Source organism: Halichoerus grypus, chromosome 4, assembly GCF_964656455.1.
Source record: "Halichoerus grypus chromosome 4, mHalGry1.hap1.1, whole genome shotgun sequence".
Lineage (NCBI taxonomy): Eukaryota > Metazoa > Chordata > Mammalia > Carnivora > Phocidae > Halichoerus > Halichoerus grypus.
Genome location: NC_135715.1, coordinates 58,418,850 through 58,432,053, shown reverse-complemented (window position 1 = coordinate 58,432,053; position 13,204 = coordinate 58,418,850). Strand labels below are relative to the sequence as shown.

At 36.7% G+C, this 13,204-nt stretch overlaps 1 protein-coding gene across 3 annotated transcripts in view; it reads right to left on the bottom strand.

Annotated features, from left to right (window-relative positions):
* CDADC1 (cytidine and dCMP deaminase domain containing 1) overlaps nt 1-13,204 on the bottom strand; it is a 48,639-nt gene that overhangs the window by 8,495 nt on the left and 26,940 nt on the right. For 2 of the 3 annotated variants that reach the window (XR_013446968.1, XM_036104573.2), the window contains exons 6-8: nt 8,807-8,856; nt 5,379-5,548; nt 3,395-3,584 (exon numbers count right to left, since the gene is read on the bottom strand). Coding sequence is in view for 2 of the 3 variants with exons in the window: in XM_036104573.2 (XP_035960466.1) it covers nt 3,395-3,584; nt 5,379-5,548; nt 8,807-8,856 (410 nt within the window). In the remaining variant the exon portion in view is untranslated. Of the gene's footprint in view, nt 1-2,366; nt 2,671-3,394; nt 3,585-5,378; nt 5,549-8,806; nt 8,857-13,204 lie in introns of those variants that run through there. The other variant, XM_078070388.1, reaches the window with a different exon arrangement.

The window sequence follows — 13,204 nt, the reverse complement described above, 5'->3', positions numbered from 1 at the left end:
AGAAGCCTGGAGCAGCTGAGAAGAAAAACTATGTGTAATCAGTACCTCATGGCACAGCCCTTCCTTTCTCACTTGCTAGAAGTCCCCATCATCAGAATCACTAATGACTTGACCAAAAAGGCCTCATTAGGCACTCTCTCTAGAGAAGCACAATTCAGTGTGCAGTCCCTGGAGTCTCTTCCATAAGCACCAGTGAGTTCAACAGATCAACCAGCTAATATCATGATCCTTGGGGGTGGAATGAGATACGAGACAAACATTTTGCCAGGTGTAAAAAAGTCTTTGGAAAGGAAGGACATCTAGAACTGGTTGGTCGCCTATAGAAATGGGAGCACCAGGAAAAAGAGGATTTATAAGGGGTGGGAAATTATATATAAACTTAAAAAAAAAAGACATCTTTCAAAACATGTCAAACCACTAAAATCTATTAATTTGGGCAAAGTAAGAACTAATAACCCTGAATGTATATTTAAGGATAATCATAAAAAGACTATTTCTAACTGTAAGAAACTTAGAAGCCATTTAGGTAACTCATAACAGGGGAATGGGTAAATAAGTTATATTTATATGTTAGAATATTGTTGAATCATTAAACATTATTTTTGAAGAATTATCAATGACACAGAAAATATAGCAACATGTTAACATTAGTATCTATGAGTTATCAGAGGAATATTTGTTCTTTTTTATGTTCCTAGTCCTCTACATTGAGCATATATTGCTTTCATAATAAGAAAAAAGTAATACAACCTAATAGAGAAAAATCCACATGTATTAAATAGAAAAAAAAGTTTCTGAATAAATGGACATGGGCCTACACTGGTAAAATCTATTCCTGAAAATACTGTTGCTCAGCCCTAACCTAGTCTGCAACAGTCCCACAGAACAGAACCAATTATCACAAGGTATGTGGCAACACCTCAAAGAGAAAAGCAAAACTTTTCAAACAAAATTAATTTCAATTTGCTTTAATCTTAAAAATATCATTTTTGGGGCGTGCCTGGGTGGCTCAGCCAGTTAAGCGTCTGCCTTCGGCTCAGGTCATGATCCCAGGGGCCTGGGATCGAGTCCTGCATCGGGCTCCCTGCTCAGCGGGGAGCCTGCTTCTATCCTCTGCCTGTCGCTTCCCCGGCTTGTGTTCTCTCTCTCTGATAAATAAATAAATAAAATATTCAAAAAAATATCATTTTTTGGACACTCCTATACCACTCTTGACAATCTAAAAATAAGTATAATCATTACTGACATTCAAATTTAGAATGAATATTAGTTCATGTTAGTCACTGGTATTTACAACACTAGGCATTTAGCGAAGCAGGTCGTTGACATCATTTACATAATCCTGCAAACCAGGCCAGAGGAGGGACAGGATGGGAAGGTGGAGAGAGCTGTCACTGGAAGGAGCACAGAGAAGAACCGTGTGCACCTGAGCGGGGTACTCCTGGCGGTCTTGGCTCATCTCTGCCCAGGGGACTCATTCCCTCTGTTTCTGTCACTGTATCTTCCTTTCTTCCGGTCTCTTCATGCTCTTTACAGTGGCAAAGCTACTCAAATCCACCAGTAAGCAACATATTTCAGAATTCACTTAATCTGTCAGTCACAGTCCTGAAGAGCTAGATCATTTCATCTTTATGGAGAAGTTGTGAAAAACCTATTTCTTCCCACTCCTCAGGAGGAATGAAGACACAGAAAACAAAAACAAAGAACTGGAGATTTCCCTTTGACTAGCTGGATGTAAGCTTCTGTTTACTTTTACAAAAGAGGCACCTCTCCCATCTCTCTTTTCTTTCAGGGCCCTCTTTTTCTTTTAAAAATCATGATAAACTTTATCTTCAGCCAGGGGCGCCTGGGTGGCTCAGTTGGTTAAGCGACTGCCTTCGGCTCAGGTCATGATCCTGGAGTCCCGGGATCGAGTCCCACATCGGGCTCCCTGCTCAGCAGGGAGTCTGCTTCTCCCTCTGACCCTCCCCCCTCTCATGCTCTCTGTATCTCATTCTCTCTCTCAAATAAATAAATAAAATCTTTAAAAAAATAAAAAAAAAATAAAAATCATGATAAACTTTAAATAAAACTGGAAATAAAAAACCAAAAATAAATGACAAAAATAAAAAGGATAAACATTTATGATACTTCACATACACACAGAAACTAGACAATATGTTTTATAGTTTTAAACTTCTAAATATAAATTAAAAATATAAATATATAAGTGTACATATACATATATATAGACAGTTTAAAAAATATCTTTTTGGTGCCTTATATGTTCCAGGCACTGTGGACTCAAAACAGGAATGTAGACTGGAAATATTTTTTAAGATTTATTTATTTATTTTAGAGAGACAGAGTGAGTGGGGGGAGAGGGATAGAGGGAGAGAATCTCAAGCAGACTCCCTGCTGACGGCAAAGCCCAGCGTGGGGCTCAATCTCATGACCCTGAGATCATGACCTGAGCCGAAATCAAGAGTCGGTTGCTTAACCAACTGAGCCACCCAGGTGCCCCAGTAAACTTGAAATTTATAAACAGTTATATGCCTTTTATACCTACTGCAAGTTCTTGTATGTAAGTGTTACATTAAATGCCAGAATTATTATTAAAAAGCAGCATATGATTCTGGGCAGGATCCTTTTGCTCTATAGAACACTGGGACAACTGGTGAACTTTGGAACCTGTGGATGAAACAGCAGTAATGTATCAATGATAATTTCCTGAGTTTTGTTGTTGTATTATGGTTTTGTAGGAAAATCTACTGTTTGAGGAAATATATAACAAACTATTTGAGAGTGATCTGGTTATCAACAACAAGCTACTCTCAAAGGTTTCTGGGGAAAAAAAAGTTCTTTGTAGCATTTTTGTAACTTTTCTGTATGTTTGCGATTGTTTCTAAAAAGAAGTTTTTAAAAACCTACATGGTGAAATAGTTAAAGTTCCAAGTTTCCCATGAACTATCTCAGTACTTTTTTTGAAATATCAAATATTAAATCCCTTCTTTTTCTGATTTTTTCCATGAGAAATGTGTCATGAGTGCACGTGTGCGTGCGTGTGTGTGTGTGTGTGTCCCTGTCTTTTGGGTAATCCTAAACTATTTTCACCTCTACCACCCGAACCAGAAGAGCGAGGGAAGAGGTGGGTCAAGGATTTTCTTTTGTTAGCCACCAGAGGGCACCAAAGGGACGATTAATTCAAGATCTGTAAGGTCAACTCTCTAGAGACATATAAATTCATTAAGACAGAGATTTTAAGCTGAACACTTGTAATTAGGTGAGTGCTTGCACATAAAAACAAACTCAGTGATAATAGTTTAAAGTGTGGGAATCACTAATTTAAAATATTCAGCAGGGTACCTAACAATATAATAGAAAGTATACTTGAATAAAATGTGTATCTACTTACTGTAAATTTGCTAACACCCTCAAGTTCCCCAAATCTCATGTAAGAGATGTCTGCCTTCTTTTTTCCAACATCTACATCCCCAGCATAGATCTGTTTTATGCCTGCACCTTTAATTAAAGGTACACACTCATCACATGGGCACTTTGTGACAAAAATCATAGTTCTTTCTTCTGGTTTTATTTCTTGACACCTACAAAAAATTTATAAATATTAGAAAGGTAGCTTCCAAAAGGAGAGTTATATTTTAGAGAAATCCTTAAACACTAAAATTGAGCTGATTTTAAAACAGATTTACATTATAAACAATAATAAACTTTATTCTTGCCGAATTAGTGAATATACAAAATATATAAACTCATAAAATGTTAATATACAATCTGAACATGACAATTATTATAATTAAAATTCATTTATTTATTCTAAGCAATCAGTAAGATGCTCGGTATTAGATTATAAATAAAAACGGGAAAAGACAGACACTGAAAGAGAGAGGGAGGGAAGGAGAGCAAGAACAATGCTCTCTACATGAAGAACTTCATAATGCCACAGCTAGGGGCTAGAACTAACATCTTCCTTATGCGTTTACCGTGAGAGATTAGACATCAGCTCATCACAGGAGCCAAAAGATCTGACCCTTATCTAGTACCTACTGGATATTTAATAAATGCTTGTTAAATTGATAATAATAAAATTCTGCTTTGAGTTACAGTTCCTTTAGCTCCTCCCTGAGACAGGATACTTTAACAAATATTTGCCTCCATACAAATGAAGCAAGTAAATCTGTAATGAAGAGCACAAGGACAAGAACAGAGGAATTGTTTGCTGGGGTAGTTTAGGACTAAGGAATGGCTCTCATCTGAGGCTACAAGGGTTGCATTTGCTGGTTCTACGGTTTCCACTGCTCTCAGTCAGCTGTCTTACACCACCTCCAGCCTTTCAGATCCATCTCCCTAGTTCAGACTCATTCTGTTTGCCTAGACCCGGGCAACAGAATTTTATGCATCTGGTCTATTTAAACAATATACCTGCAACCTAAGTGATCAGTAGGGTAGCCATCTTCCTACTGCCTATCAAATGGAGTATAAACTCAAAGTCCTCCCCCGTCCAGCCCCAGCCTACTCGCATGTGCTCCATGGTCCAGACTAATTGGAACACTCATGTTCCTAAACACACAAGCATTCTCCTACTTCAAGATGGTCTTGAAGCATCTGGTGCTATCTGACGCAAGAATGGCTTCCCTTCCAGTAAGCAACTCCAATTGCCACAATCCCACCAGACCTTCAAACCTCAGCTCAAATACCAGTTTCTCCTTATGGCTTTCCCCTCTCACTGCCCCTCCATCTGTAGCCATCCCTGAATTTCCACAGGACTTTGTGTTGGCCTTGCCCAGAGAACCCATCAGCTTAGCTTGAATGCAGTCTTACATTGAGGAGTACTATAAGCTCCCCAAGGACAAAAGCCATATCTAACTCAGTTTTGAATCCCCTAAGATCACTCCTTTAACGGTAAATGCTGAGAAATGTTTGTGGAAATGATCTAGAGTAACATCAGAAGGGAGGTAGTAATGCCAGTTATAATCTCCAACAAAAACCACATTAAAGCAATTTGGTTCATAATAAAATCTATATATTCATAGATACATGTGCTCTAGATTTAGAAAATAAAGGACATCTCACAAGATGTTGTTACAAGACCCTAACCTCAAACTTCAAGCAATTTTATATTGGAGACAAGGAAGACAAGAAAAAAAATAGGCTCGCTGAGCAAATTTGAGGGCCTGGAGGATATCTGACAATGGCCTCAGGTCCAGCAGCAAACTCCAGGTATAACCAAAATTATACTTCTGAAAAGAATATTTCTTAGAATTAAAAAAAAAGGAATAAATTAAGGTAAAAGAAAACTAATTTCAACTAACCCTTGCTACATTTTTTTTTTTTAAAGCCTTGCTACGTTTTCAAGAAAGACATGCAAACGAATTTCATACCTAAATGTCAAGGCATTCTGCTCCGCATGTACAATGTATCTGAATTTCCTTATTTCTCTGTCTTTCTGTTTGTCATCCATGTGTGGGAAGTCAGCATACTCAGATCCAACAGGAAAAGCATTATAACCGCATCCTATGAAGTACATCGCGCCTGTTCCATCACAACTTCTCTGTGATAGTGAGCAGACCAACAAAGGTGAGTTGCCAACATTCTAAAAAAAGGCACCTGGCAGTGTATTTTAAAGCCTCGTATCATACTGTATATAACTAATTCCATTTTCTATGACCAAAAAAAATACAATCTTATATCCTCTTACTGCAGTATGGTCTTGTCAAAGCTAAATTCCAAGAAGACTGATCATTTCTAATATACAATCTCAAGGCAGTCCTTGGTTTTGGCTGTTAATTAAACATTAGCTTGTTTAATTCACAAATTACTTCACTTGATTCAGACATCTCTCCCCAAATGGGTTATAAGATCCTAGAGAACAGAAACATGTTTTATGCCTCTTTTCTATGCCTTAAAGTACACCTGTTAGAGTGTCCCATACATAATAGGTCCTCAATAAATAATTGTTAATTTTGTATATGCTGTTTTCTACTAGTTAACAAGTCAGAAATTGTAAAAATATTTTGAACATCAAAAACTAATGACGTAATGTATGGTGATTGACATAATAATAAAAAATATTTTGAACAATTTCTACTATTGAACTAAAAATATGCTATTGTGATAGTTGAAAAATAAAAAATGTGCTTTCCTTTTTAAAATTTTTTAAAAGAATTTTACTTATTTATTTGACAGAGACAGAGCAAGAATGAGAGAGAGAGAGAGAGAGAGAACACAAGCAGGGGGAGGGGCAGTGGGAGAGGGAGGAAACAGATTCCCTGCTGAGCAAGGAGACAGACTCTGGCCTAGATCCCAGGACCCTGGGATCATGACCCGAGCTGACACCCAACTGACTGAGCCACCCAGGTGCCCCCCCACAAAATGTACTTTCCTTTAATCTTCATATTTATTGAGCCTCTCTTGTACATTTATATATATATATATTATATGCATATAATATATATATATTTATAATGGAACTTTTTACTTAAGTGGCTCTTTTTTAAGTCTCATAGTCAATGGCATATTACATATAATATGAATGCTTTATCAGTTACTAGAGTGAACTATTTTATAAATCATAAGTGTTTATAGTAATTTAGAATATGCTGTAAACCTCAGTAAATTTCAATATATTATATCTATTCATGTGATAGTTTCAAAAGACTCATTAGTATGGCAACTCGATAAAAATCATTGTTATGATGAGCAAACAAAAGCTTACAAATAAAATGTTATCTCACTGGTAATAATAATAAATTATTCTTAAGCATTTACTACATGTCAAACATCATGCTGAGTTTTATATGTATTATTTCATTTAATCACTCCTCACAACAACCTTGACAGTAGTACTATTAGTTTTTCCATTTTACAGATAAGGAAACTGAGGCCCAGAAAGATGAAACTTATCTAGGGTCACAATGCTAGCAACATAGCCAGAATTCAAGCCCAGGTTACTGGACTCCAAACCCATGTCTTTCTACTTTACCATGCTGCCCACTATCGTTAGCTTGACTGGAAACTTAAATTCTTACAAGCACTTGAGAACCAGAGGTTAAGTCAAAGGCTGCTGGGCATTCATATAAACACAAATGAGAGTTCCAGCCATAGGCCAGGCACTGTGCTAGGTGCCAGGAATATAGCTATAAATAAAACAGAGAATCCTGGCCCTCATGAACCTTATAATCTGGAGCTAAGAAATTGTGCATATAATTTCAACTGTGATGAATGTCACAAAAAAGTTGCACAGAATGCTATGGGAGTTTTTGGTGGAGGAACCTATTCTGGTAGGTAGTAATAGTTGGGGTAGAGATAAGTAGAGTCAGGAGATCTTTTGAAGGTGGAATCCATAGCACTTGGTGGTTGATTATATGTGTGTAGTAACAGGGAACGGGATGGTGACCACTGATGAAGGAATAGGTTAGCAGGGAAGATACTAGATTGTTGGCCAGGTTGAACTTGAGGGGCTATGATACATCCAGGAAAATAGTCAAATTACTTGCTATAAAGTCTAGTGAGGCAAAACCTAGGCTCCCTACTCATCTTTGAGTCAGCCTTACAGTTACTAAGTGTCTCTTGATTCCATGCCCTTCCAACCCACCCCCGCAACTCCAATCCTCATCACCTCCTTTTTATTATCTCCCTATTTGCTGTGTAGCCCCACTTCATTCCCCTTATAATGTAAATCTGATCAAATCATTTTCCCACTTAAAATATTCTTGGATTGCACTGTCCAATACAGTAGCCACTAGCCACATGTGGTTATTCTGAATTGAGAGGTGCTGTAAGTGTAAACTACACACAGGATTATGGAGAGTTAATACTCCCCCAAAATGCAGAATATTTTATTAATAGTTTTCATATTGATTACATGTTGAAATAATATTTCTGGGCATTTGATTAAATAAAATATATTCTTAAAATTAATTCACCTGTTTCTTTTTATTTTTTCAGTGTGGCTCCTAGAAAATTTACAATTATGTATGTGACTTGCATTTTACTTCTACTGGTTAGCACTAGAGTATCCCACTGTTGAAAAGATAAAGTTCAAACTCTTTACATGGTATACAAATTTCTTCATGGCCCAGTCTAATTTTTTGCTACTCTACTATAGAGTATAGTATAGTACATAGAGTACATACTATACACTAAATCACTTGAATTTTCCCACATTCTCTCTCATACCCCCTACCTCTGAATATTATCATCCCAGTCATACTAATTTACTCTGCCTGATGCCTTCCTATGCATTCTTCAAGACTAATAAATAGCACCTTACCTTCTCCAAGAATATTTTATTCATTTCTCCAAGCAGCATAGAGATTCTTCCTCCATGCTCTCCCAGTGTCATGTTACAATTATCGTTATATGCTAGTCTCTTTTTTGTTCCACTGTCTCCATTAATAGACTAAGGCCAGCAAGGGCAGAAAATGTGGACCTTAACTCCCCACTGTCCACTGTGGCACAGTGCCTACGCTGTGGAAGATGTTTAATATAAATGTTTGCTAAATGAATGAATCTATCTAGACAATTGTTGAGGGAATGATCAAATGTTTATAAAATTTAGTAAATGCACCAATACAAAATATTAGCCCCAATGGGTCAAAAAAATGTAATGCACTTAAGATCAAACAATGTTTAAACAAAATCAAGATTAAACGTTTAGAGAATTGTTTTCAGGGGTGCCTGCCTGCCTCAGTCAGAAGAGCACACAACTCTCAATCTTTGGGTCATGAGTTCGAGCCCCACGTTGGGTGTAGAGATTTCTTAAGCAAATGAAAACTTTACAAAAAAAAGGAATTCTTTTCATACTTACAGATTTTCCTTCTGCCCAAATGACTGCTCCAACTCCAGTTTTATGATCCTCTGAAAGATAAATGTCATTTAACTCAGTGAAGATCAAAAATTTGTTAGTTTCAGAAATACGTTTCCAAAAATAATACATATTATTGAAACATAATTCATAATGTGGCAACAATCCTTGACATCTTAACTAATTTATAGAATTTTTGGGCGCCTGGGTGGCTCAGATGGTTAAGCGTCTGCCTTCGGCTCAGGTCATGGTCCCAGAGTCCCGGGATCGAGTCCTGCATTGGGCTCCCTGCTCCTTGGGAGCCTGCTTCTCCCTCTGCCTCTCTCTCTCTCTCTGTCTCTCATGAAAAAATAAAAAAAAAATCTTAAAAAAAAGAAATAAAGAAATAAATACATTTTTATTACTAAATAAATTATTTAGTAAAAATTTACCACTAAAATAAATATTTTAAGCATGGAATATGCAACTAGGTGCTAAATAACTAGGCAGTGTCACTATCAACCCAGTCACACATGATCTATATGCAGAGCTCATTAAAATGGCAGTACCCACAGTCAGATCACTTCAAAGCTGTAACTAGAACAGAGTGTAATTTTATAGATTCTCCACTAAGTCAGCTTCTAAAAGATTATTTCTAACAGATGATGAAATTGATTTAAAAAGAAATTTCCAAACTAATGGATTTAATGTAACAATAATTCACAACACTCAAATCTGTCTTCTACCATTTTTTTAACAGTATAATCATAGAAAATACATTTCGTGGAAATGTTCTTGCTAAGAAAAAAGTTCAAACTTATAATACAAAAAACAAGTTTTTATGGGCTTTCATATATATATACATATATATATATATATATATATATATATGAAAGTCCTTTCCCTGACCTTCAGAGTTTACCTGAAGGGGAAAAGCATGACAACTTAGTGAATGATGCTCATTTCTGAATCAAGTGGCAGAAGTTATAAACATGAGATTATAATTTCCCTGCAGAACCAAAACCTCTGCAACAAATAAAGCTGTATTTCTTAAAACCATTATGAAACAGAAAGCTTTAAAAAAACAAAATAGAAATTCTGCATATCAAGGATTGACTTTTTCTTTCTACTAATACAAGGGTAAGTTTCAAATTTCTAAGATAATTATACACTAATGATGAAAACTATGAAAACAGTATTTATCAAAATCTTAGTAAGGGACTGATGTAGTTAATTAAGTAGGTACACTTACACAGAGACACTACCAATCATCTGTGAACTTACTCTAGGGCATTTTCATATTGGTAAGGATTAAATGAAACTGTAGTTTCACCCTACAATTTCCTAAAAGTTAATCCCCCCCCCCAAGGATAACTTTACCCTACCTAGGCATTAAAAACGAGTTTGCCTTATAAATAAGTTTTAGAAGTTATGATAACATAATGAAATCCCCCATCTTCAGTTCAAGTAAGCTCGAGTTTTCAAAATTATATCACAAAGCATCTGTGTAATTTATTTGAAGCATTTTTTACCCCGTCATCTCATTTTTACCCTAAAGGTAAAGCAGCTATTTCCTTTTCTAGATGAGAAAACAGGCAAAGAAATCAAGTGACTAAAATTTAGCCCTCCAGACAAAACCTACCCCTCCCTTTGATGTTAAGAATTTCGTAACAAAGATTTCCCTCTACTGAATGTGCAAGTAGACAGCGTGAGGGAAGTCCCTGTATTCATGAAATGTATAGTCCGATGTGGGAGGGAGACAGGAAGAAGCAAACACAGAAGCACCTGTGTGCTGTGCTGCGCTAGGAAGGAAATGAGGAATGGAGGGTATGGGAAGCCTTCTTCTAGAGTGGAGATTCATGAAAGAGATTTTGGTGTAAACAAAATTTTGTTCCTTCCAATACCTTCAGAACACAACATGAGGGGAAAAGAATACAATTATGGCTTTACGCTCATTTCTAAGGCAAGTGGCAGAAGTTATAAACATAAGATTATATTTGCCTGAAAAACCAAAACCTTTAAGTAAAATTATCCTTAATACATGTATAAACCTGAAACAAAAAAATGAGAGACTGAAATAGAAATTCTTCATGTTAAGGGCCTATTTTTCCTACCATCGACACAAGTGGTTTTCATGTTATGTTTTTTTAGTCTCAGGAGCCACTTTTCCTGTTTCAGTCTGGGGACAGACTAAAACGTTGTCAGGAGGGGGAAAATGTAATTTTCCATCAGTATGTAGCTCTACTGCCTAGCTAAGTTTAGTTACACCAACAGAATATTCTTTACTCTGTCTTTTAAAATCAGAATAAAATTTCATCCATGTTAGATGGAGTAGATTTCACACAGCTCCAAGGCTGGATGACAGATGAGGTAATTTCTCAAGAATCTTTTCATCTCTGTAATTTTTACAGAAATTGCTCCCCATGATCTGCTCATTCACAAGGTTTTCTCTGTATACCTTTGAAGGAAAGGTCAACTTATAATCACTAAGCCAAACTCCTGAGACTCTGATCACTGAAAGTCAGAGAACTCTTTACCCCATGGTTCTGGAACACAGGTGTGGTTATTTAGCTCCTGATTCTGTGGTCATTTGTCCGAGTGTGGGCCACAGCCCACTTCATCAGAATCACTGGATGCTTGCTAAAAGGGAGGCCTCCGGGCTCCCATGGAAATCTCCTGAAGCAATCTCTCCAAAGGAGTCAGGCAGGGCCCAGGAACCCGCATTTTTCATGAGCATCCCCTCTGATTCATAGGCACACTACAAGTTGAGAATCACCAAGTTATGATTTGAAACAGTTAACTTTTGTGGCTACTCCAACCTACATTCATCATCAATGTCGTGGTTTAGGAGGAAGGCATAATCCTCGGCTTTGGAAAACACATAGTCTAAGGGAAAAGAGGACCCCAAAAAAGATAAAAAATCACACTTGAACCAGATAGATAAGATGCAGTGCCCTCCTCTTTCTTCCCCTCTACAGTCTAAATGAACATTGTCACTTTTTTGCTACTTCAAAATGTCCTTTAATGACATCTCTGTGGATCCTATTTACTCGTCATTCAAAAAGCAATTAATAAGCACCTACTTCTTAGTTACTTTTAGAATTCTGTTGTTAGAGGTTTTGGAATTCATTTTACTCATATGTATATTTTTAAATAAAATGGATTAATGAAATGATGTCTTTACCTCTAGAGTGAAATAAAGTCTTCAAAGAAACTGAACAGCGTGAAATTAAAAGTCTGAGTTATTAGGAGCACACTCAATCATGAGGATATCTACCTTGCCGGATTATCCTCAGTGTTAAATGAGATACATATATAAATTGCCTGGCTCTGTGCCTGACACATTCTAGGTGCTCAATAAATTGTCATTGTTATAATTTATCATCAATGAAGAATACAGGTCCAGAATTCCTTACCAATCCCTTATATCAAGTGTTTTTTGGGACAGCCTGATGTACTTATTTTGTGGCCACACCTGACCAAATATTTAGTGCAAATACTCATACATTTTACTCCATATGTACGTGCTTGATGACAATGTACTGCCTCAGGCCCCCCCTGGAGTGCTGTGTAATATACAATATATGTAACCATATTACCTTTCTAAAATCTGACAAATTCTGGACTCCTTTTCATCTGGCTCCAAGAATTTTGGATAAGGGATTGTGGACCATCTACCTTTGGATGTAAAAAGATTTCCTTTATCCATTCAACACACTGTGCTTAGTGCTAAGGAAAAAACGATGATGAACACATGGTTCTCTTCCCTGGAAGAGTGGACAGTGGAGCGGAGCGCATGCCAGAGAGTTACATCCCATTCAAGATTTGGGTTCCAGGCAAAAAGTCATACACAATAAAAAAATTAACCTTGAAAAATCTTTTAAGTTATCCATCAAGTGCAGAAGCACACCTTTATGTACAAAACTCTGCACAGAAATAGTGGATAACTTTATAATTAGAGTATATTATAAAGAACATAGATGCATATTTGTATCTATACATTACCACATCTTTAAACACTGGAATCATACATGGTATGATCCTCCTATGAGAAGCAGGAGGTCCTGAGATCAAGTAAAAGAACAGCACATTCCTATCTCACTCTGGAATCAGCTGAATTCTTATTAGCAAAGGGGAATTAGTGAATTATAGCCGTAACAGCTATACCCATTTATGTTTCTGTCCTTCCGGAATGGTTTAGAGAAAAATTCTTTATAAAGCTGGTTTTGGCCAAGACACTAATGCATAGCCCACGATACAACATAATGACACTAAATCAGACTCTTACACGAGTTGTTTGGAGTCATATAGTTTGCACCTGTAGTAGAACCAAATTCTTTAATAAGAATTGAGTGATTATTAACCCTGCTGAACATCAGAATCCCTTGCAGAACTTTAAAAATTCATTAGCTAGGCCACATC